The 27,541-nt window shown below is 40.2% G+C and overlaps 1 protein-coding gene across 2 annotated transcripts in view; it reads left to right on the plus strand.

Moving 5' to 3' along the window:
* The first annotated feature begins 601 nt into the window (after positions 1-601).
* LOC121385761 (zinc metalloproteinase nas-31-like) overlaps positions 602-27,541 on the plus strand; it is a 64,523-nt gene continuing 37,583 nt past the window's right edge. For both annotated transcript variants that reach the window (XM_041516530.1, XM_041516531.1), the window contains exons 1-7: positions 602-690; positions 3,422-3,474; positions 5,281-5,335; positions 5,969-6,045; positions 19,803-19,923; positions 22,522-22,591; positions 26,650-26,847. In XM_041516530.1, the coding sequence (XP_041372464.1) occupies positions 614-690; positions 3,422-3,474; positions 5,281-5,335; positions 5,969-6,045; positions 19,803-19,923; positions 22,522-22,591; positions 26,650-26,847 (651 nt within the window). In that variant the 5' untranslated portion in view covers positions 602-613. The remainder of the gene's footprint in view (positions 691-3,421; positions 3,475-5,280; positions 5,336-5,968; positions 6,046-19,802; positions 19,924-22,521; positions 22,592-26,649; positions 26,848-27,541) is intronic.

The raw sequence follows: 27,541 nt of genomic DNA on the forward strand, positions 1-27,541 counted from the left end.
GATCGATCCCACACGAACAGGGCACTAGAGTAACTGTTTAAGAATGGGCCCACCGACAGCGATCGATCCCACACGAACAGTGCACTAGCGAAACGGTTTAAGAATGGGACCACCGACAGCGATCGATCGATGAACTATTATACGTCACGCCCCTTGATCTATAGGAAGTCTTTACTCTTAAAAGAGGTCTGTAGGAAATATACACTGTTAAAACGATTTATAGGAAGTCTGCACTCTTAAACCGGTGTATGGGAAGTGTTTAATACATTAAATTACTTCAGTAATAATATTAAACGCGGTTCTACATGTTGTCATTCATTATTATGGCGTCATTGTCATTAGCGTAATTTAAGGAAGAGAAAACACATGTCGATGAGTATCTCTCTCTTTCTCTTCTCTTCTCTTCTCTCTCTCTCTCTCTCTCTCTCTCTCTCTCTCTCTCTCTCTCTCTCTCTCTCTCTCTCTCTCTCTCTCTCTCTCTCTCTCTCTCTCTCTCTCTAAGGGTGTGTGGTTGAACATGTGGTGAATTTTGTTCACAAATAGCCATGTAACGTGTCAGTTCAATACATCTCACATGCGGGATAGTAAGTGATATGTACCGTGATCAATATTCATGATGCAGCTCGCACATGATCAAAACAGGCACGGTATGTATGGACATACATTAGAACGACCAAAACACCGACACAGGTAAGTTGGTTATTACTTACTTTAAAACACTAACATTATAATACAGGTAAAGTGGTTATTACTTACTTTAAAACACTAACATTACAATACAGGTAAACTGGTTATTACTTACTTTAAAACACTAACATTACAATACAGGTAAACTGGTTATTACTTACTTTAAAACACTAACATTACAATACAGGTAAACTGGTTATTACTTACTTTAAAACACTAACATTACAATACAGGTAAAGTGGTTATTACTTACTTTAAAACACTAACATTATAATACAGGTAAACTGGTTATTACTTACTTTAAAACACTAACATTACAATACAGGTAAACTGGTTATTACTTACTTTAAAACACTAACATTATAATACAGGTAAACTGGTTATTACTTGCTTTAAAACACTAACTTAAAACAGGTAAACTATCACTACTTTACTAACAGACAATAGTAAACTGGTTATTACTTAGTTTAAAACACTAACATTACAATACAGGTACTGGTTATTACTTACCTTTAAAACACTACACAGATTATAGAAACTGGTTATTACTTATTTTTAAAACACTAACACTATAATACAGGTAAACTGGTTATTACTTACTTTAAAATACTAACACTACATGCAGGTAAACTGGTTATTACTTACTTTAAAACACTAACATTACAATACAGGTAAACTGGTTATTACTTACCTTAAAACACTATCACTATTATAGACGTAAACTGGTTATTACTTAGTTTAAAACACTAACACTATAATACAGGTAAACTGGATATTACTTACTTTAAAATACTAACACTAGAATGCAGGTAAACTGGTTATTACTTACTTTATAACACTAAGATTGCAATACAGGTAAACTGGTTATTATTTACTTTAAAACAATAACATTGGAATGCAGGTAAACTGGTTATTACTTACCTTTAAACACTAACACTATAATACAGGTAAACTGGCCATTACTAACTTTATAACAATAGTATTCCAATGCAGGCAAACTGGTTGTTACTTTCTTTAAAACACTAATATTGCAATACAGGTAAACAGGTTATTATTTGCTTTATAAGACAAACATTACAATACAGGTGAACTGGTTATTATTTGCTTTAAAAGACAAACATTACAATGCAGGTGAAATGGTTATTATTTGCTTTAAAAGACAAACATTACAATACAGGTGAAATGGTTATTATTTGCGTTAAAAGACAGTCATTACAATAGAGGTGAAATGGTTATTATTTGCTTTAAAAGACAAACATTACAATACAGATGAAATGGTTATTATTTGCTTTAAAAGACAAACATTACAATACAGGTGAAATGGTTATTATTTGCGTTAAAAGACAGTCATTACAATACAGGTGAAATGGTTATTATTTGCTTTAAAATGGTAACATTACACTAGAAGGAAACTAGTTGTTATGTACTTTGAAAAGCGAGCACTACAATACAGGTAAACTGGATATTACTAACTTTGAAAACACTGACGTCACAATAAAGATAAATACTGATTATTATATTGCTTTCGAGTGGCATAGTTAAGTGGTATTTTATGTGTAGATGTATTATATTACCATTGTGTTCTTAAATTCATTGACTGCACTAGTCCAGAAATTACGCACGCATTAGACCACCAGGAAGACAGGTTATTTCTCATGATACAGTATGTTTCATGCGCTATCACTTGATTATGCATAACAACTCTATTAGCGAGTGTGGTTATCAGGCAACAGTTCGAGACTGATATTGTGTTATTAAAACTTTGGTATCTTGTTCATTTTGCATTGTTACGTTTTCGTTTTATTTAGTGTTAAGACGTAATTGAACGCATGGAACGAGCATGATAAATATGAGTACAGTTTATCATTAAATAGTCAAATACATTTTCTTAGCCATCTTTGTTGGAATAAAATAGTAGTTTATTTAGCAAATTGATGAGAAAAAGAGTACACCCTATGTAGTGGAAATTTCAACTCTGGGACTCAAATGTCGTCTCCGTTCAATGGATTGTTTTATAGACGGGTGCCATATGATACGCCGACCTTCAAACCGAGTGTTTGACAGTATAGTCGGGTGCCACATGATACGCTGACCTTCAAACCGAGTGTTTGACCGTATAGACGGGTGCCACATGATACGTTGACCTTCAAACCGAGTCTTTGACAGTATAGACGGGTGCCACATGATACGCTGACCTTCAAACCGAGTGTTTGACAGTATAGACGCGTGCCACGTGATACGCTGACGGACGGTGCAGAATTAGTGAACAGTATTACAGATCTAGCAGGGGAGTGGCTATCCATCCAATGATGAGCACCAGAAATTGGATCATCGAAGCAATATTAACTTCTCCGAACGTCAATTCGACGTTTTCTTTTGCAGAGATATGACTTTCAAAATGGAATACAGATTTGACCATATACATATTGTCTCAGACAAGACACTGCAGATGTTGGTGGGGGTTTTTTTTTATTTATTTTTTATTTTTTATTTTTTTGATGACGAAGGTTAATAGTGGTTACAAAAGAAAAGGAATGAAATACATATTTATTTGACGACACCATGTTATCAGGTTAGATTTAGGGCGAATCTCTTCTGCAGTTCCGCTGGAACAAACTTTGTGTTCTTGTTATTTTAAATTGTTTAGATTTATTTCTAAATAGTAGACAAGTAGTTGTGTTTAGGTATAAAGACTGTTTCAAATTAAATGTAAATATCGTATCTGATTTTTCAGAATGAAAACTACTTGGCTTGTGGTGGTGCTGTGTGTTGGACTGGCACTTTGCGGTTGGTTATCTACTCAAACATAATTATACACAACAACCTGTCGCAAGTACTCCTTTGCCTCAATGAATAGCCTATGTAGCAACAGTGAATTTCATGGGGTGGGGGGGGGGGGGGGGGGGGGGAGGGGGGTGTTGTTGTCAACTGCATTTCAAAATAACCATATAATATTAACACTGTATATTGCATATTTAAAAATGTCGGTTATCGTTTGTCTAGAGTCACTGTCTGCTTATATATATATATATATATATATATATATATATATATATATATATATATATATATATATATATATATATATATATATATATTAGTCGTTTTCGAGTTGAAAGACGCTATTTTATAGAGTGCTCAACCGTGTGGGAGCCAGATACATCGTTAAAAGTGTATGTTTATCTGTACATGACAGGCTTGTTTCGTGAGAGAGTTGAATTGCTCACTCATCAGATGTAGATTTAATTACACCGTCAACGGAAAGCTGATGACGCAATGGACTCTGTGACGTCGAGGTTACGTCACTATGCAGGTCTATAGGTGATGCGAGGTATTTGCGTCTGTGTCGACATGCTGATACGAGTTCATTCTTAATGCCCATATAAGGAAGCCTTACTCAAGAGCGGATATAACTATAACCTCAAATACACCCCAACAGCAGAAAACAGCAGACGCAGAAACAACCGCAATAGGAACATCACCTGGTACAACCCACCATATAGCTCCAATGTGAAAACCAACGTAGGTCACCAGTTCCTCAGATTACTCGATGAGTGCTTTCCCAAAAGCAACCCTCTCTACAAAATTATAAATCGAAACACCGTTAAAATTAGCTATAGCTGCATGCCTAATGTTGGGAAAACAATTTCAGCGCATAACAAAACTCTACTTCAACAACACAGAGACAAAGACGCCGTTCCCTCCAGAGAATGCAACTGTAGACGAAGAGCTGAATGTCCACTTGAGGGTAAATGCAGAAAGGAGTAATATATCAAGCTACCGTTAATACACTCGATGACAACAAGCAAGAAACATACGTTGGTTTGACCGAGAACACATTTAAGACGAGATATACCGCGCACACGAGCAGTTTCCAAAACGCAACACAGAAGAACGCAACAGCGCTAAGTCAGTACATTTCGACACTGAAGGATAGATTCACCCCATACACCATTAAGTGGAACATTTTATCCAAAGCAAAGCCATACTTTCCAGCGAGCAAAAGATGTAACCTCTGCCTGAAGAAAAAACTGTTCATAATGTATAAACCTGAAACCAGCACACTAAACTCCAAGAATGAACTCGTATCAGAATTTCGACACAGACGCAAATACCTTTTGTGCGCATACCACACATCACCTATAGACCTGCATAGTGACGTAACCTCGACGTCACAGAGTCAATTACGTCATCAGCTTTCCGTTGACGGTGTAATTAAATCTACATCTGATGAGTGAGAGCAATTCAACTCCCTCACGAAACAAGCCTGTCATGTAGAGATAAACATACACTTTTAGCGATATATATATATATATATATATATATATATGCGTGTGTGTGTGTTATGTTTGTGATTGTGTGTGTGTGTGTGTGTGTGTGTGTGTGAGAGAGAGAGAGAGAGAGAGAGAGAGAGAGAGAGAGAGAGAGAGAGAGAGAGAGAGAGAGAGAGAGAGAGAGAGAGAGAGAGAGAGAGAGAGAGAGAGAGAGAGAGAGAGAGAGAGAGAGAGAGAGAGAGAGAGAGAGAGTGTGTGTGTGTGTGTGTGTGTGTTTGTGTATATATATATGTGTATATATATCTATATATATATATAGAACCGGGGTTCAACAGAAGATCTTCAAATAATGGGAAGGAACATATGCCTAGAAGGTAAGCATAATTATTTGTAGAAGCATGTTATCCGTAAAATTCTTCAGTATTCAACATGAATGACTCCAGGGACATAATACCCATGTTGACTATATCAAACAGACGCGTATTGTACATTGACGTTTTTGAAATAAAGTAAACTGTTCAAACCTTGACGTGTCATTTTACCCAGCCTCCACCTCCACCCCGAATCCCTTCCCAGCTCGTTTGTAGTGCCCTTCTTAATGACAGTTTTGCATTTTTAAATTCATTATCCACAATATTCAACACTAAATTGACATGAGCATCTATATTTAAAATCTCCGACCCCCCCCCCCCCCCCCCAAACAACACACACACACCTCCTCAGTGACGAACTCACTCTCTGTGTGAACTTGGCTAATTTGCCTTCGAACAACTCAAATCAACCTTTCATACAACCCCCCCCCCCCCCCCCCCCCCCCCCTTTGTCCCTATTTCTTGTGATGTGATCTATTTTTTCTGATATCATTGATATTCCGATGGGCAATAGAATAGAATACAACTTCAAATTCTATCTCTGTGCGTGCGTGTGCTTGTGCTATATTTGTTGCTTCTTTTGTTTTTGTATGTTGCCCAAAGGTGAAAAACAAATCAATTGTTCGTCTTTCGCAGGAAACGAGCAGCATTTATGAAAGGGAGACTTTGGCCAAACAATCAAATACCGTACACAATAAAAAGTGGAGATTTTAGTAAGTATCAACGCTAGATCAAATATATTTCATTATACCATATACAAACTGGTATCACTTATCTGATAAACTGTCTTGTCCTGATAACACTTATCTGACAATCTGTCTTGTCCTGGTAACACTTATCTGACAATCTGTCTTGTTCTGGTAACACTTATCTAACAGCCTGTCTTGCCCTGGTGACACTTATCTGGCAACCTGTCTTGTCCTGGTTACACTTATCTGAAAACCTGTCTTTTCCTGGTAACACTTATCTGACAGCGAATCTTCTCCTGGTGACACTTACCTGACAACATGTCTTGTCCTTTTGTCCTGGTGACACTTATCTGGCAACCTGTCTTGTCCTGGTTACACTTATCTGACAACCTGTCTTGTCATGGTGACACTTATCTGACAGCGTATCTTGTACTGGTGACACTTATCTGACAACATGTCTCGTCCTGGTGACACTTATCTGTCATCATGTCTTGTACTGGTGATACTTACCTGACAACCTGTCTTATCCTGGTGACACTTATCTGACAACCTTTCTCGTCCTGGTGACATTTATCTAACAGCCTGTCCTATCCTGGTGACACTTATGTGACAACCTGTCTTGTCCTGGTAACACTTATCTGACAACCTGTCTTGTCCTGATAGCACTTAGCTGACAACCTGTCTTCTTCTGGTAACACTTACGTGACACTCTGTGTTGTTCTGGTAACACTTATCTAACAGCCGGTCTTGCCCTGGTGACACGCGTCGCTTATCTGACAGCGTATCTTGTCCTGGTGACACTTATCTGACAACCTGTCTTGACCTGGTGACACTTATCTGACAACATGTCGTGTCCTGGTGACACTTATCTGACAACCTGTCTTGTCCTGGTGACACTTATCTGACAACCTGTCTTGTCATGGACACACTTATCTGACAGCGTATCTTGTACTGGTGACACGTATCTGACAACATGTCTCGTCCTTTTGTCCTGGTGACACTTATCTGGCAACCTGTCTTATCCTGGTGACACTTATCTGACAACCTGTCTTGACCTGGTGACACTTATCTGACAACCTGTCTTGTCCTGGTGACACTTATCTGACAACCTGCCTTGTCATTGTGACACTTATCTGACAGCGTATCTTGTCCTGGTAACACTTATCTGACAACATGTCTCGTCCTTTTGTCATGGTGACACTTATGCTGGCAACCTGTCTTATCCTGGTGACACTTATCTGACAACCTGTCTTGACCTTGTGACACTTATCTGACAACCTGTCTTGTTCTGGTGACACTTATCTGACAACCTGTCTTGTCATGGACACACTAATCTGACAGCGTATCTTGTACTGGTGACACGTATCTGACAACATGTCTCGTCCTTTTGTCCTGGTGACACTTATCTGGCAACCTGTCTTATCCTGGTGACACTTATCTGACAACCGGCCTCGTCCTGGTGACACTTATCTAACAGCCTGTCTTATCCTGATGACACTTATGTGACAACCTGTCTTGTCCTGGTAACACTTATCTGACAACCTGTCTTGATCTGATGAAACCTATCTGACAACCTGTCTTGTTTTGGTAACACTAATCTGATATCCTGCCTTGTTTTGATGACACTTACCTGATAACCTGTCTTGTCCTGGTGACACTTAACTGACAACCTGCCTTGTCCTTGTGACACTTACCTGACAGCTGCCTTATCCTGGTGACACTTAGCTGACAACCTGTCTTGTCCTGGTGACAATTATCTGACAGCCTGCCTTGTCCTGATAACACTTACCTGACAACCCGTCTTCTCCTGGTTGTAATGATAACGGAGACATTAGTCAGGTCAATATACAGTTTGACTCAAAAAACAAAAGCAACTGGGAACACAAATTATTTCCTAGGGCTGACATAAGACTATTGATGTTATACACTGTTGTAGCAGTCGACTTGTCCGATCAGAAATGGAGGCCCTTGTTATCTGTCTGAGGATAATAAAGGAGCAGAACTAGTAGGTCAGTGTCTTCCCCTATCAAAGTAGTGGCATGTTAATGGGACGCTTCAACTGCTGCCTTAGTAATGTCTATGTCTGCATCTCCAGGTGAATTGATGACACTGCACCCTCGTGGCCTCAGTTCCCAACTGATGAGATCGATCAGTCCTTGCTTGTTGCTATCTTTCGACAGAAAATCGTCCTTCTTGCCTGTAAACTCTGTCTCAGTGGTGAAGCTGACCACAGGGTGAACTTTCTGCCCCACACACCTTTGATGAGTATTGTCTCTCATAGATGGATCTCCATCATATCCATCAAAGACTACAGTTGCCAGACCATAATGGTGAATGGTTAAATCTGCATATAATGCCACTATTGCACCATAACTGTGTCCCTTCTTCCAGGGTACAAGGTGTGGTAAGGAGCATCCGTCAAGGAGGTAATGTTCAATTCTAGGAATAGATCCAGTTAGAATTTCACTTGATGCTTCATTTAAACGATCAATGATGGCATGAGCTAGTTGTGGCTTATCAGGTTTTTGAAACACATTTTTGGCCTCAAAAAGAGCAATGAAAGTTCACCTGTTTTTGACACAACCAGAAATCTCTGGAACAACAGTGCAGGGTCGATAACTTGACCTGGAGCAACCTTGATGGCTGACACATCACCGAGGGTTATGGCTTTATCTTTCCGTTTGAACGAGATTGTAAAAGTGGGCTGTCCAATGATATTTTCAATGATTTTGCTTCCAACAAACTCAAATTCGTGAACATTCACATTGGCATTCGCAACTACACCATTGACTATATTCCGTAAACAAGGGTCATCAGAGAAGGGTGTGCCGGATGTCAGTTTCGTACTGATCTTTTCTAGGTCTGACGTATCTCTCTTCATCCCTGCTTCAGTCAAATCTTTATGTTGTCCGCTTGTAGTGCACGGAAGGCTGTTACATTCCTGCATTGCATTGTTATATTTGGCAGTGATAGGATTTGGCATGGTCCACAGCAATCTATGTTCTTCCGTCATTCCACTTGCGCGTGTCAGTCCACCCAATGTCTTCACTGACCTCATTAAGGTCTGTTCAATAACAAGATCGGAACTGAGCCCCGACCAGTACTGATTGCTATGACGAATCACATGAAGACCATTGGAGATTTTGCGAAACATATCTGAATGTGTGGTCTCTAGTTGCGCCATATGCCCTGGACATATAAATATGCAGATTTCAGATAATTGTAGTGGTCAGATGCAGCAAATATCGGGAGACAGTCGGAAACAGCACTTAAATGCAATAACCAAGACCCGGTGTGATTTGCCTTTATCAATGATCTTGCAACTGCTAACATCTGATATTTTAACCACAACACTCGCAGCATCGATTCCATTGGCACCTTTTTTACGAATTTGAACTACATTATCCTGAACCTCAGTTGTTTTCTTACAGATTGGACATATTTCGTGGTCGACATTAGTGGCACTTATTTCCAAACCTGAAAGGAATGGATATAATAACTGTCTAGTAATATATGTGATGTATAAATAAGTTTGCCTTCGAAAATCAAACGTAATCTATTAGGTGTCATACCAACATGACAAAGAACAAATAGTGATTTCACTGTTTTCAATGAGTTCCTTGGCCCCTAAAAACTAGTTATTATTCTAGGGTGAATAGTAAGGGAGTTATAACTATTTTAAGGTACTGGCGGCCATCTTGGACTCCATCATGGATTTGACAACTTTCCGTTAGTCTGATTTTGGTAGATTTTTACTATGATATTTTCCACATCCAATACTATCACAAACAGTTGAAAAACGTTTTCTAGCAATTTTGTGGGTGCAGGGTGGTCATTTTTCATATATTTGCCAGACTCGTGAATCGTATTTATAAATTTGCGATTATCTGATGCTACTAACGTTCAACATATCACATCCACCATATATATCACATCCCCCATTGTTTTTTTTGTTAAGAATCTAATTAACCAATTCAAAACCGAAAACACTAGCAGTCCTTTCTTTCAATGCCAATGAAATTAAAAGATGAAATAAACTTTCACTTCTTGTGACTCATTCTTCCCCCTACTTCTGTTATTTGTCTTTACTAACTAGCACTTCATTCTGTCAACAAAATTAACACAACACTAACTCTAACTGAATTGTCTAAATTATTAAAAAGTTCAAGCTAAACATCAGGTATTTTTGGCTTGAACACAGGACGACCAGATCGGGTATGGTAGACTGGATCTAGTCTCTCAGGCGGTTGGTCACTATCTATTATGGGTTGAACATAAGAAAGATAGGGTTCAGTCTCAGAGACCAACACTCGGTGTTTAACATCATCAGCAAAAGTTACTTTTTTACAAACAGTTTGAGGAACAACGTGAAAATTTTCTCAGTTTCTCCTTAGTGTAAGTCCGTTGGCTGTTGTAACTAAGTATGAACGGGGTTCATCGCACAGAGCTTCGATAGTCGCTGGAATCCAATTTTGTTTGTTGGTCGTGAATGCGGATTTGTTTTACCTACATTTAGTGGATATAGATCATGAGCACTTCGATCATAGTACCCTTTCTGAATCTGATGTCTTTCTTTTAGGTGCTGCTGTATTTTCTCTTTGTTGTTGATGTGATTTCTGATCGCAGCTTGGAGGTTTCCTCTCAACTTCCGATTATACAACAAATCTCCCGGCGATAGCAAGGAACAATCTATCGGTGTGGACCATAGTAGACAGAGGAGTGTCATATGTACATCAAGTGCACTGTGTTTTGCTTTTTGCATTGTCATTTTGACTGTTCGTATGCACCTTTCGATGAATCCATTCAATTGCGGATAATATGGAGAACTAGTCATGTGCTTGAAGTTCCATGATTCAGGAAAATGTTGATAACATTCTGAATTGAACTGAGGTCCATTATCACTTATTACTTTCTCAGGAATACCTTGTTCAAGAAACAGGCTTTTTGTTGTTACCACAACTGCTTGACTAGTGCACAGTTTCGGGATTTTTCTAACAAAAGGAAATTTTGAGTAATAGTCAGAGATTATCAGGAAGTCAGTATCTTCAAAGTGAACCAATTTGCCAAGCTCTTGTTGGGATGTTTTGGGGGAATTAATGTTTCTTATGTGTTAGATTTTTGATACTTCTGACAGGTGTGGAAGCCTTCTATGAGATCCTCTATATCCTTGTTAATACCATCCCAGTAGATGCAAGACGTAATGTTCGTTAATTGGATCATCTCAAGCGATTTGTGGTCACTTTCCACGACAAAGTGTTTTCCATATATTTATGTATGGAATCGTTCACAATCGAACACAACTGCCAGCAGCTCTCTCTCTCTCTCTCTCTCTCTCTCTCTCTCTCTCTCTCTCTCTCTCTCTCTCTCTCTCTCTCTCTCTCTCTCTCTCTCTCTCTCTCTCTCTATGTTGGCATACCTCTGCTCAGTATCTGTTAGACATTTCGGGGCGAATATTATAGGATTACCATTTGAAATTAGCACCGCACCCATCCCTCGTTTGGATGCATCGACTTGGATAGTACTTTCCAGATTCGAATCAAAATATGCAAGTGTGATTTCTTCACAAATGATTGATTTTATTTGTTCAAATCCTTGTTGGTGAACTTCTGTCCGCTGAAATTCTGAATTCGTTTTTTTAGCAACTCTCTTAGGACTGCTGATTTCTGTGATAGGTTTGGTACAAACGGACTCATTATTGTGGCTATTCCAATAAACTCTTGTAGTTCAGTTGCATTCTTTGGAGATGGGAGTGCTTTAATGTCCTCTATTTTCCTAGGATCAGGGTGCGCACCATTCTGGTCATACAACATTCCAAATAATTTTATCTCAGGAACCCTAATTTCACACTTTTCATTGTTAAATACAAGACCATATTCTTCTGCTACCTTCATAAAGTTGTGGAGATTTGCATCATGTTCTGCCTCAGTTTTACCATGGACAGCAACATCATCAGTGATTCCTATATTTCCTGGGCATTGTTCCAGAACAAGATCCATCCGTTGTTGAAATACATCTTGAGACATTACCAAACCAAATGGCATCCCTAAGAAGCAATATCTGCCAAATGGGCTGTTGAATGTAGTTAACATACTACTTGGTTCATCTAGTTTTATTGACCAGTAATCGTCCTTTGCATCCAGTTTAGAAAAAATACTTCGAACCAGCACACTGGTGAGTGATTTCTTCTAAAGTTGGTGTTTTATGATGACACCTTTTGATTGCACAGTTCAAGTCTTTATTATCAAGACAAATACGTAAGCCACCATCTTTTTTGCGTAAGTATACAAGGCTAGACATCCAATCAGTTGGTTCAGTAACTTTCTGAATTACTTTATCAGGCTCCATTTTATCAAGTTAAGCCTCAATTTCATCCTTCAGCTGAATAGGACATTTCATAGAAGCATGAACAACTGGTTGAATACTGGGATCTGTGACGATGTGATATGTTCCAGGGAAGTTGCCTATTGTGTCGAATCGACCAGGGTATATTTTTTTGCAAATCCTTTACAGATATGACTGGAGATAACTCATTGTTTTCATTTTTACCCTTCAACTCTTTTGTAATGTTACACTGTAATGTCACCGACTTTAAATCACGGCTATTAGGCAGGACAATCTGCCTCAACTGTGAAGAACTCTGCATTGATCCAATCACTATCACTGTACCGACATGGTAATCTGATGGAACCTGTTGCTTAATTCTGGAGCCGTTGTAAGCTGTAAGCAAAGTATGATTTTGTATTTCAACTGATCCAGGTTTTGGATAATCTTCATATGTGATCTGTTCAGGAAATATTCTTCTAAATGTTCTCAACGGTAATATGTTACCTTGGGCTCATGCGTTTACTTTAATGTTCAAGGTAGCTTTTACACCAGTTTTTTTTTCGTTTGACAGCTTAATGTTTATATCAGTAAATATTCCATCACGTGTATATTTTCCCTTTTCATTTTGGGTCAAAGTATTAAATTCAAGCTTGTCAAACTGACATGCTTCAGCATTCAGTGAACTACCATCTTCTTGTCTGATGTAGTGAACTGAACCTCTAGTTGCAGATCCATGTATCTGCCATCTATGGTTGCGACTCTTTGATTTGGCACGTGACTGACTTGTCGATCTTTGACCCCTTCCATATGCTGAGGGATCAGGTGTTCTGCACACAATTTGCCAATGGTTTTGCATTTTTTCCATAAGAAGGACACTGTTTAGGTGAATGTGATCTTCCACATTTACTGCACTTTTTGAATGTACTGTTTTGAACTGCATTCATGGTTTGTACATCACAGCGAACATATTACAACTGAGCCATGTTTGAATTGATGCTTCCTTTATGCGACTTAATTCAATTGCTTCTTCTAGCGTAAGTGTTTCTTCCTTACTTAACAAGTCTTTTTGAATTTCTGAGATATTTTCTCCCATTATTAATTATTCAATGCGTCTTGCATTCAAGTCTTCATCATCTCCAAAATATACACTTATGTGCTTGTAATTTGCATCTAGTCATGAAAAATCATCAACAGATTCTGTGTCACTTTGTTTATATTTCTGTAGGTGAAATCTCTGGACACGAAAGTTTACTTTTGGCTCAGTTTGTGTTTCGAATTTTTCGAAAATCTTCTTTGGGTCTTTTTTATCTGCCTCAAACATATCCCATGAATTGAACATCTCCAGACCTTCATCACCAGTGTATAGTAGTATTTGATCAACCTGTTTCTCTTTTTTAAATGTCTTTTACAGAAAAATACAAGTTACATGTTTGCCTAAAAAGTTTAAATGTTTCTGGTTGATTTGGATGTTTCCAATCCATTCTAGGTGTTGGGCCTATATCCATTTTACTTAACTGAAGTTTGAATAAGGAAGAATAATTATACCACAGCACGAGGATAACGAACACAAATCAGTTGATCAGCTGCCAGCCGTGTTTACATTCATGGGGAAAGCCTTCAGTAACTCAGTATTATAACACCATGTCCCGACGATGGACGATCCTACATGATCACGTGACCTCAGTGTAATCAAACTGAATGTCTTGGCGGCCTATCTGTTTATCGTGACGTATGTTAATGAGTTATTTACAAACTTAAAGTTTACCATCTGGCAATGCTAAATAATGTTTGTGCAAGTATTTTATATTACAGCGATATTCATTCACTTACTGCGTGACACGTCTCGCTCCGTTTTCACAAATTCAAGAAACACAGGCTTGTTTCGAGACCGTCAATTTAAACCCAGCAAAAACTTTACAGGTTGACGAAGTCTCCTGATCTTGAATTATTAAATGTTATGTGCAATATGACAAGGTTGTATTTTAATATCGTTTTCCAACGTCGAAATTCCCACATTTCCAACGTCTCTAGTTCTGTCGTCTTTTGTCTGACAATAAACATGTGGGTTTTTAGTCAATTTTCTATTTCAAGATTTGCACAACTATTAAGTTCCGAAAGGCGAGGTTTTTTTTTTTTATCCCTCTAGCCGCCACCATGTAATGAAAACGGAGTCATAATGACTGTTTAAATACTGCTATTTAATTACGAAAAACTGAAAGGGTATACATTTGAAGATGGGCGACTAAAGTTCGACATATCACACTAGTGACACTTATCTGAATACCTGTCTTGTCCTGGTAAGATTTATCTGAATACCTGTCTTGTCCTGGTAACATTTATCTGAATACCTGTCTTGTCCTTGTAACATTTATCTGACAACCTGTCTTGTCCTGGTGACACTTATCTGACAACTTGTCTTATCCTGATAACACTTATTTGAGAGCCTGTCTTGTTCTGACGGCACTTATCTGACAACCTGTCTTATCCTGGTGACAATCATCTGACAACCTGTCTTGTCCTGGTATCACTTACTGACAATCTGACAACCTGTCTTTTCCTGGTGACACTTATCTGACAACCTGTCTTGTCCTGGTGACACTTACCTGACAAAATGTCTTATTCTGCTGACACGTACCTGACAACTTCTCTTGACCTGGTAACACTTATCTGACAACCTGTCTTGTCCTGGTGACACTTGTCGCACAACCTGGCTTGTCCTGGTAACACTTATATGATAACCTGTCTTGTCCTGGTGACACGTATCTGACAACATGTCTTGTCCTGGTGACACTTATCTGAAAACCTGTCTTATCCTGATGACACCTATCTGACAGCCTGACTTGTTCTGATAACACTTATCTGACAACCTGTCTTGTCCTGTTGACACTTACCTGACAACCTGTCTTATCCTGGTGACACTTATGTGACAACCTGTCTTTTCCTGGTGAAACTTATGTGACAACCTGCCTTGTTCTGGTAGCATTTATCTGACAACCTGTCTGGTTCTGGAGACAGTTATCTGACAGCATGTCTTGTTCTGATGACACTTATCTGACAACCTGTCTTGTCCTGGTGACACGTATCCGACAACCTGGCTTGTCCTGGTAACACTTATCTGATAGCCTGTCTTGTCCTGGTGACACTTATCTGGCAACCTGCCTTGTCCTGGTGACACTTATCTGACAACATGTCTTGTCCTGGTGACACTTATCTGAAAACCTGTCTTATCCTGATGACACCTATCTGACAGCCTGACTTGTTCTGATAACACTTATCTGACAACCTATCTTGTCCTGTTGACACTTACCTGACAACCTGCCTTATCCTGGTGACACTTACGTGACAACCTGTCTTGTCCTGGTGACACTTATGTGACAACCTGCCTTGTTCTAGTAGCATTTATCTGACAACCTGTCTGGTCCTGGAGACAGTTATCTGACAGCATGTCTTGTTCTGATGACACTTATCTGACAACCTGTCTTGTCCTGGTGACACGTACCTGACAACCTCTTTTGTCCTATTGACACTTACCTGGCAACATGTCTTGTCCTGGTGACACTTGTCTCACAACCTGGCTTGTCCTGGTAACACTTATCTGAAAACCTGTCTTATCCTGATGACACATATCTGACACCCTGACTTGTTCTGATAACACTTATCTGACAACCTGTCTTGTCCTGCTCACTTATCTGACAACCTGTCTTATCCTGATAACACTATCTGACAGCCTGTCTTGTTGTGATGACACTTATCTGACAACCCGACTTGTCCTTGTAACACTTGTCTTACAACCTGTCTGGTCCCGGTGACAATTGTCTGACAACCTGTCTTTTCCTGGTAACATTTATCTGACAACCTGTTTTGTCCTGGTGACAATTGTCTGACAACCAGCCTTGTCCTGGTAACACTTATCTGGTAATCTGTTTTGTCCTGGTAACAATTATCTGATAATCTGTTTTGCCCTGGTGACACTTATTTGACAACCTGTCTTATCCTGGTGACACTTATCTGACAACCTGTCTTGTCCTGGTCACTTATCTGACAACCTGTCTTATCCTGATGAAACTATCTGACAGCCTGTCTTGTTGTGATGACACTTATCTGACAACCCGACTTGTCCTTGTAACACTTGTCTTACAACCTGTCTTGTCCTGGTGACACTTGTCTTACAACCTGTCTTTTCCTGGTAACATCTATGTGACAACCTGTCTGGTCTTGGTGACAATTGTCTGACAACCTGTCTTTTCCTGTTAACATTTATCTGACAACCTGTTTTGTCCTGGTGACAATTGTCTGACAACCAGCCTTTTCCTGGTAACACTTATCTGATAATCTGTTTTGCCCTGGTGACACTTGTCTGATAACCTGTCTTGTCCTGGTAACAATTGTCTGGTAACCTGTCTTTTCCTGTTAACATTTATCTGACAACCTGTTTTGTCCTGGTGACACTTATCTGACAACCTGTATTGTCCTGTTGACACTTACCTGACAACCTGTCTTGTCCTGTTGACACTTATCTGACAACCTGTCTTATCCTGATAACACTTGTCTGACAACCTGCCTTATTCTAGTAACACTTATCTGACAACCTGTCTTATTCTAGTAACACTTATCTGACAACCTGTCTTATTCTAGTAACACTTATCTGACAACTTGTCTTATCCTGTTAACACTTACCTGATAACATGTCTTGTCCTGTTGACACTTATCTAACAACCTGTCTTGCCCCGGTGACACTTGTCTGACAACCTGTCTTATCCTGATAACTCTTATCTGACAATTTGTCTTATCCTGATAACACTTGTCTGACAACTTGTCTTATCCTGACAACACTTGTCTGACAACTTGTCTTATCCTGATAACACTTGTCTGACAACTTGTCTTATCCTGATAACACTTGTCTGATAACTTGTCTTATCCTGATGACACTTGTCCGACAACCTGTCTTATCCTGACGCCGCGACTGACGACACTTATCTTACAGTCTGGCTTGTTCTGATGACACTTATCTGACAATCTGTTTTGTCCTGTTGACACTTATGTGACAACCTGTCGTATCCGGATGACACTTGTCTGACAACATGTCTTGTCCTGGTGACACTTGTCTGACAACCTGTCTTGTCCTGATGACACCTTGAAATATATCGTACACAGTAGATTGGTTTATTAATGCTGGTCGTTCGGGGATCATACTGCCACAGGAATTAATTGTAAAGGTTGTAGCCAGTAAATGTATATTTGATTTTAAATGGACAACGTGTTCTAATTGTTGAATAATAATAATAATAATAATAATAATAATAATAATAATAATAATAATAATAATATTATTATTATTATTATTATTATTATTATTATTATTATTATTATTACATAATAACGTGTTACATACATACATACATACATACATACATACATACTCTGTCAAAAAAGAAAAGGATAGACGAAATATTCATGGAATTATATCTCTAATACAAAGTAGCATACTTTCGTTATTTATGATCGTATCACAGTCAAATTTGACATGAGTATGTGACAATGTTCGTGCTATGCACTGACGTCACCAAACAGCATCGCACGAGGGCGCTGAAATCGGTACCTTGTGTGGCCACCAGCAGCAGCAATCACTGCATGACATCTCCTTGGCATAGACTGAATGAGTCTCTTATGTCGAACACGTGGAATCCTAGCCCATTCTTCCTGCAATGCATGCAACAGTTGCGGAAGCGTGTGAGGCCCCGGGTCACGATGGCGTACACGTCTGTCCAACTCGTCCCATAGATGTCCAATGGGGTTGAGATATGGCGATCTTGATGGCTATGGCAGCACATTAATGCTCTCGTTCTGTAGGAAATCATTGTTACACGTGCCGTATGCGGCCTGGCATTGTCCTGATGAAAGAGTTCTCTCTGTCGATCCAAAATGGGAAGCATGTGATGGCGAAGAATTGCATCCCAGTAGCGTACAGCTGTCAGGTTGCCTTGTACGAACACAAGTTCACTTCTGCCAGTGCATGATATGGCCCCCTACATCATGACACACCCTCCACCGAATCTGTCAACTTGTGCGATGCAGTTGTTGGAAAACAAATTTTATTGCCTCATCTGTAAACACGTTGTCGTCCATCACGTCGCTGTAGACGGAAACGTGACTCGTATCTGAACTATACTCGTTGCCCGTTTCCCAAGCCCCCCCCCCCCCGCCCCCCCCCTCCCTTGTACATTCGTGCACCACGTAAATGTCGATGTGGACGTCGGAGGACGGGGCTAACATACGGTCTATTAGGCCGTAAACCAACTTCTCGAAGTCGGTTCCGAATGGTTTGTGCAGAAACCCTTCTCAAACCAGGTACGCGTGTTCATTGCTGTCGCAGTTTGGTGACGCAAGTGCAGGACCCGGGTGTAGCGATATTGTGCTGCAGTTGTTATGCAACATTTTCCTTTTCTGGGCTGGTCTTCAGCTGATTGAAACTACTAGTACCTGTCCCAGAGACGTGAAATGGTGATCTGATGGACGTTCATCTGGCGTGCGACTGCTGACTGTGATTCACCTAACTGGAGGCAGCCTATTGCAATCTTTTGATTCGGCAGGCTGTGTTGACATCTTGTAACTCGTCTACGGTGAAATGGAAATGAAGCATCATTGCGAGCATTGCAGCTTTCAGTGCTCATCACTATCCCAATCTTTTCCCCGAGTTTCACGTGCATTCTCCAAAAGCTGACCATTTCACGCCGATTCCTTGGAATTGTCGCACAACATCAAATTTAGTGTGCATTTGGGCATGCTGTCCCATTCTAGGAACATTAACAAATATGGCCATTCAGCAACATTGTAAACAAAACCCCGACATTTTGTAAAATCAAACACTTTTCTTCTTTCCCTATCACATTTGCGTTTCTTTTTTGACAGAGTATATATTATATTGACGATACCGAAAAACACGAGTGTAATAATCTTTTTTATCATATAATCTCAATCAGTGTCTTTTTGAAAGGAAATGACGTCAAACTTATGTTCGTCATCTATCTGTGTGGTTTTATTTAGGCCTAGATGAGGGCGGGATTTCTCAGTCGCAGTGAGCGTATATTAAAAGCTATGGTATGTGTTGTCCTGTATGTGACCAAAAAAAAACAACAAAAAAAAAAAAAAAAAAACATATGTAGCAAGTCTGCTCAGAAAACTGTATGCCAAAATGATCAAACGTTGGCATCCAGTAGCAAATTATCAACACATTAAAGTGCTGCAGTGGTGTCGTCAAACAAACGAAACCAAACCAAAAGACAACATGTCAGAAGTATCAAAAGTCTGATGTCCAATAGTGGATGATTAATGTGTCCACATGCTGTAATTGGAGATTAAGTGTCAACATCGCCGCGTGTTTGACATCCAGTAGCTAATGATTAATTAATCTATGTGCGTTTGAAGTATCGTTATACAAAAGCTAACTTTATTGTCAGATCCGGGTGAGACTAAGACGATAAAGGAGGTGATGAAAGATTGGGAGACCGTCTCGTGCGTACGATTCGTCAAGAAAACTCCCTCGCACATCTACTGGATCCAGTTCGTAAACTCTAAAGGGTAAGCAATACTGTAACGTGACTGAAGGCTAGAACTAGCAGGACTGTTTTTGCAACAGAAATTCACTTTCGACTACCGGATTCCTAAAGTCGCTAATCCGACGGGCTACGAGATTTTCCCCACCAATAAACTGGGTCTACACTCACAAGCTAAATTTGACAATGTCTGAACTATGTCATACAAACATCAGCCTATGTAGCAATTAGACCAGAAAAAAACAGCAACGTGTGCCGTTCTTCGGTAAAAGAAGAGGGTAACCCCTATGACATCTTTCCACTACTGATTTTATCTTTCTATCGTGGGGTCCAAAAAGAGAAACAACTCCCTTTAAACAACAGTAGAGAGGCAACACACTACATGGTATGGCACCATCATTATTGGAGTTGGCCGCCTTTCAATATTACATCACCTAACAGTCAAATCAATGCTGATGCCAACACAATAAAATAAAGGAAAGGATAGCTAGTTTCTGTAGAACTATATCTGTCGCTCACTGGATGAAGTGTAAATCTCATTTGCTGTCTGTTAACTATGCACCAAAAATAAAACAAATAAAATATGCTATTTAAAAAACGCCAAACGTATAGTTCGTCCTAGCCTCCATTAACATTTGTTTTTTTGTTGTGGTTTTTTTTTTTTTTTTTTTTTTTTGGGGGGGGGGGGGGGGGGGGGGGTAAATTAGTTTAGCTTGATTTGACATAAGACGACATGAAAAGGTATTTGTGAAAACAAACACTACTTCTGTGTACAATTTTAGAACCAATAGGTTCAGATATAACTAAAATGTGCAATACATAACATAGTATGAACCTGACTATAGATATGCCTATTAATCTGGACGCCTACATGGACCCAGTAGCAATAGCAAGGGGAATCAACGAAATACTTAAATATTCTGAATTGCGTTGTACATCTCATTATTGTTAGTAACTGAAAAACATAACATGAAATTGATATTACATAGCATGTAGTTGATATTATATAACATGGAGTTGATATTACATAACAAAGTTGATATTACATAGCATGAATTTATATTACAAAGCATAAAGTTGATATTACTTAACATGAATTTGATATTACATATTATGAAGTTGATATTACATAGCATGAATTGATGTTACACAACATGAATTGATATTACATATCACGAAGGTGATATTATATAACATGAAGTTGATATTGCATGACATGAAGTTGATATTATATAATATGGAGTTGATATTATATATACTCTTCAAAAAAAGAAACGCAAAAGGGTACAAATGGGTTATAACTCCGATTTTATGTTTCCTACCGGTTCATGCTTTGTGAATATAAGGTCATTGCATGTCCCAAACACATTCCCACGGTTACATTCGATAAAACGCAGCTACTGTACAATAAAGTTCCAAAATGTGAATATTCGCAAAAACGCAGCCACGTGCAAACCATGTCACCACTGCACGAGCGTTGTCTGCACGTGCAACATGAACACCGACAGTATAAAAGTGCAGGGTGTTCGCTTGCCTGGCCTCTGTATCTGGCCGACAGTTGACAATCCAGGACATGCCACGTCTCAGTGAACCGCAGAGAAACAATGCCATCGGTCGACTAGACGCAGGCGAATCCAGAACGGCCGTTGCCAGGGCATTCCATGTGTCCCCAAGCACCATCTCCAGACTGTGGGAACGTTACCAGCAACATGGATCAACACGTGACCTCCCTAGATCCGGTCGACCACGGGTCACTACCCCCGGGCAGGATCGCTACATCCTGGTACGCCACCTTCGGGAACGATTGACTACTGCCACCTCCACAGCCGCAGCAATACCAGGTTTGCGCAGGATATCCGACCAGACCGTACGGAACCGCCTACGTGAGGTAGGAATTCGTGCCAGACGTCCAGTTCGAGGTGTCATCTTAACACCACAACACCGTCGACTCCGACTGCAGTGGTGCCAGATTCATCGACAATGGCCTCAACTGCGATGGAGACAGGTGTGGTTCAGTGACGAGTCCCGATTTCTGCTCCGACGTCATGATGGAAGATGTCGCGTGTATAGGCGTCGTGGTGAACGTTATGCGGCAAACTGCGTGCAGGAAGTGGACAGATTCGGCGGGGGTAGTGTCATGGTGTGGGCAGCCATCTCACACACTGGCAGAACTGACCTGGCCCATTCGACTCTGCATTGTGCAAAGATACGAGCTTGATTGTGGTGAATGGCTTTCTCATTCAGATTGTCGAATGTGCCACTCACTGAAACATTTCTGTTCATGTAGCTCAGATAACTAAACAGTGTTATGGTCCTTCAACCTGTCTGGTACGCGATACAGTGCAAATGTTTGCTATTCTTTCTGGGTTTGTTTGTTGTTGTTGTTTTTTTGTTGTTTTTTTGTTTAGTTTTTTAAGAATCACTCTTTTGAAAATGTCGTTAAATTCCTCGTGTTACACATTGTAGCATAAAGCTGGACATTGTATGGGTAGCGATTCCAAAGCCACCTATCATAGAAAGTAATATTGGGCTTATCTCCCCTGGGTACTATGAGAAAGGATGTATGGTATAATTGATCAAGTGAATGATTTAAAAACAAAACAAAATTTGTTTTACTGTGTAGGTGTGCATCTTACTTCGGATCGATGAAAATCCCATACCAAAAGGTGTATCTTCTGTCATCATGTTTTAACGTAAGTTTTATATATATATACTCTTCAAAAAAGGAAACGCAAATGGGTACAAATGGGTTATAACTCCGATTTTATGTTTCCTACCGGTTCATGCTTTGTGAATATAAGGTCATTGCATGTCCCAAACACATTCCCACGGTTACATTCGATAAAACGCAGCTACTGTACAATAAAGTTCCAAAATGTGAATATTCGCAAAAACGCAGCCACGTGCAAACCATGTCACCACTGCACGTGCGTTGTCTGCACGTGCAACATGAACACCGACAGTATAAAAGTGCAGGGTGTTCGCTTGCCTGGCCTCTGTATCTGGCCGACAGTTGACAATCCAGGACATGCCACGTCTCAGTGAACCGCAGAGAAACAATGCCATCGGCCGACTAGACGCAGGCGAATCCAGAACGGCCGTTGCCAGGGCATTCCATGTGTCCCCAAGCACCATCTCCAGACTGTGGGACCGTTACCAGCAACATGGATCAACACGTGACCTCCCTAGATCCGGTCGACCACGGGACACTACCCCCGGGCAGGACCGCTACATCCGGGTACGCCACCTTCGGGAACGATTGACTACTGCCACCTCCACAGCCGCAGCAATACCAGGTTTGCGCAGGATATCCGACCAGACCGTACGGAACCGCCTACGTGAGGTAGGAATTCGTGCCAGCCGTCCAGTTCGAAGTGTCATCTTAACACCACAACACCGTCGACTCCGACAGCAGTAGTGCCAGATTCATCGACAATGGCCTCAACTGCGATGGAGACAGGTGTGGTTCAGTGACGAGTCCCGATTTCTGCTCCGACGTCATGATGGAAGATGTCGCGTGTATAGGCGTCGTGGTGAACGTTATGCGGCAAACTGCGTGCAGGAAGTGGACAGATTCGGCGGGGGTAGTGTCATGGTGTGGGCAGCCATCTCACACACTGGCAGAACTGACCTGGTCCACGTGCAGGGCAACCTGAATGCACAGGGCTACATTGACCAGATCCTCCGGCCACACATCGTTCCAGTTATGGCCAACGCCAACGCAGTGTTCCAACATGACAACGCCAGGCCTCACACAGCATGTCTCACAACGGCTTTCCTACAGAACAACAACATTAATGTCCTTCCTTGGCCATCGATATCACCGGATTTGAACCCAATTGAGCATCTATGGAACGAGTTGGACCGACGCCTCCGACAGCGACAACCACGGCCCCAGACCCTGCCCGAGCTGGCAGCAGCCTTGCAGGCCGAGTGGGCTACCATCCCCCGGGACGTCATCCGTACTCTGGTTGCTTCAATGGGCAGGCGGTGCCAGGCAGTTGTCAACACACGCGGAGGCCACACCCGGTATTGACTCCAGATGACCTTGACCTTGGTGGTGTGTCCTATCACTTACTCACAATGAACTAGAGTGAATTGTGAACAATCCTGCAACATTTGGTAATTATCGGACTCACCATTCAATAATTAAATCAATTCTCCAAATGTTACGACAATGTGGTTTTTGCGTTTCTTCTTTTGAAGAGTATATATATATATATATATATATATATATATATATATATATATATATATATATATATATATATATATATATTCTGTCAAAAAAGAAACGCATAGACAAAATATTCTCACAACAAAAACATTTATTGCTCAGGTATTCGTTTCGAAATCCATGTTCAGTATACATATATACACTGAACCAAACAAAAAAACAACAACCCCCCCCCCCCCCCCAACCTTTACCAATGCTGTTCAGTATATATATAATAACCTTTATATATGTTATATTCAATGCTGTTATATATATATATATATATATATATATATATATATATCCTATACCATATATATATATATATATGTTAATATCAACTCTTAGACTGAAAATACGTTTAGACCAAATACATCCTAGTAAAGAACGTTCAGGTCTGTTTACGAACACACCGAAACACATTCCATAGTTTGCACGTGCATCACGTAGTTGCTCCGTACACGTGCGTGGGGTGTCATTGTCGATTTTCCAGGAAGATCCATTAATCACTGTGGGACATTATTTCTATCCATCGTTTTTCATTCTCTTGATCATACATTTGTTATTGTTTTGTTTTTAGTCATTTTTATTATTTGAATTTGCGATTTACTGATTATAAAACGTCGACTTTCAAATTTCACTTCTGACCCCAAGGTCGTTGGTGGTCATAAAACCTACTGTAATACTGAACTACCGGTTGTAATGTTTGCCCAGTTAATTCACTCTTATCATAAAACCATTCCCCACAGCTAATATACCTTACAATGTTGGCAATTGTTCATTCTTATTAGAGTTCCCCTACTTTTTTTTTTTGACGAGTAAATATATATAAACTCTTAAAAAAAAAAGAAGTTTTTCTTAAATGGTAAAGTAATTGCCAGACACGTGGCCGCTCTAGGATCGAACCCATTCGGTGGGCCATTGGGCTATATATTTCTCGTTCCAGCCAGTGTATCACGACTGGTGTATAAAAAAACCGTGGTATGTGCTATCCTATCTGAGGGATGTGCATATAAACGTTCATTTGCCACTAATGAACACGTGTACATGGGTTCCTCTCAAAATTACCAAGTGTATATCATTCAGTAGCTAATGATTAATACACTAATGTAAACTAGTCTGGGAGTAGCAGTCCTCTTTATGATGGTCACAAATGACGTATTGTGCAAAAAAAACACAAAAAACATTCTCGTGCGTAGCTGACGAGACACGAGATAGAGAGTCATGGAATCAAACACTAGCTTGCCAAGTGCCCACACTTTAACTGTCTCGAATTGTGTAAAGGAAAATGTGTCCTGCTATTAAATCTTTAATATAGCAGGACAAACGAAATATATCCCTTTAGGCTAAACAAGAAATCGGTCTCTGGTCAGACCCACGGCGAGACGTAGCCCAGTGGTACAGCGCCCGCTCGATGTGCTGTCGGTGTGGGATCGATCCCCGTCCCCTGTCTGTGGGATGATGCATATAAATGATCACTAGCTGCTAATCGAAAATAATAGACTATGAAGTGGCAACAGCGGGTTTCCTCTCCCAATATCTGTGTGGTCCTTAACCATATGTCTGATGCCATATAACCGTAAATAAAATGTGTGGTGTACGTCGTTAAATAAAACATTTCTTTATGATTTTTTTATGATTATCTTTTACGTCCTCCTCCTCTGCCTTTGGTCTATCCTCAATGGTCATGGTGCCCCCATTTGCCTTGGTACCTTAAATAGTTTACTAAATACATTTTCCATCACGGCAAGGCAATTTTGATGACTTCGACTTTGGCCGCAAATGTCTTTTAAAACAAGCCACGCTATTCATTGAGAATAACAGGAATAGTTCTCCTTCCAGTCAGTGCACCACGAGTGATACATCAAAGGCCGTGGTTTGTGCTATCCTATCTATGGGATGGTGCATATAAAATATCCCTTACTGCTGATCGAAAATAGTAGCTCATGAAGTGGAGATAGCGGGTTTTCTCCCTCAATATTGTTTGTGGTACTTAACCATAAGCCCGACGCCATATAACCGTAAATAAAATGTGTTGAATTTGTATTTATTTGTTTAACGACACCACTAGAGCACATTGATTTATTAATAATGGGCTATTGGATGTCAAACATATGGTCATTTTGACACTGTTACAGAGATGAAACCCGCTAAATTTTTTTCATTAGCAGCAAGGGATCTTTATTTGCACCATTCCACAGATAGGATAGCAGTCGTGGTGAAGTGACTAGAGCGAGAAATAGCCCAATAGGCCCACCGACGGGGTGTCGATCCTAGACCGACCGCGCATCAAGCGAGCGTTTTACCACTAGGCAACTCCACCCCCCCCTCCCCACCCCCTCCATAAATTTTGCGACGGTTATAATCTTATTATATATTAATTTTTAATTTATTTTTTGCGATCACCTCGAAACCTCCCACAAATTTCAATTGTCATTCCGCCTCATATCACCCCCCCCCCCCCCCCCACCCCACCCCCCATAAATGGAATGTCTAGATCCACCACTAACAAGAACAATTTTGTTAATGTTTCAGAAACGCGCCGTGGCCCATGAGTTGGGCCACGCTTTAGGAATGATACACGAACACACCCGCCCTGACAGGGACAACTTCGTCAGAATCAACTGGCGCTGGATCCCGACGGAACTTCACAGAGAATACAATAAACAGACATGGAACGCCGTAACGTCTTTTGGCGTGCCGTATGACTACTTGAGCATAATGCACTATTCGGTGATTTTCATTTTATTTCAATTTAAACAGTACACAGGCGGTTCCACTTGTTGTCTCTAGCCGTCGGGCATGACATTAGTAGTTATGTACTAGCCCAACAGTGAATATCACTAGCCATGGGAGTGGGCTACCATAATCCTAGAAGTCATGTTAAATGATTTTTTTTTTTTTTTTTTTCATCATCCAGACTGTACAACTAAATGACCTGAAAATACGTGTCTGAGCACCTTCATTTCAAAATGGCAACAAACACACAACATATATCGCTCCTATTTTATTTATTTATTTATTTATTTCAACTTATTTTCGTGCTTATATCCAATTGAGGTTTAAGGGCGCTGTCCTGGGCGCACATCTCACCTACCTGGACTGTCTGTCCAGGACAGTGGGTTAGTTGTTAGTTGGTTAGTTGTTAGTGTGAGAGAAGATGGTGTAGTGGCCTTACACCTGCCCAGTGAGCCCCTAAGAATTCGCTCTGGGTTGTAGCCGGTACAGAGCTGCGAACCCTGTACCCACCAGCATGTGGTCCGATGGCTTAACCACGACGCCACCGAAGCGTTTTAGGGAGCTCGGCTAATTTGCCCTCTTTAGAATTGTGTGGATAGTTAAACATTCTTCTAAAATGTCTTTTGTTTCTCTAAATAATTTTATTAATTTGTACAAAAAAAACCCCAAAAAACAACAACACCTAAAA

This window comes from Gigantopelta aegis, chromosome 12, assembly GCF_016097555.1.
Source record: "Gigantopelta aegis isolate Gae_Host chromosome 12, Gae_host_genome, whole genome shotgun sequence".
NCBI lineage: Eukaryota > Metazoa > Mollusca > Gastropoda > Neomphalida > Peltospiridae > Gigantopelta > Gigantopelta aegis.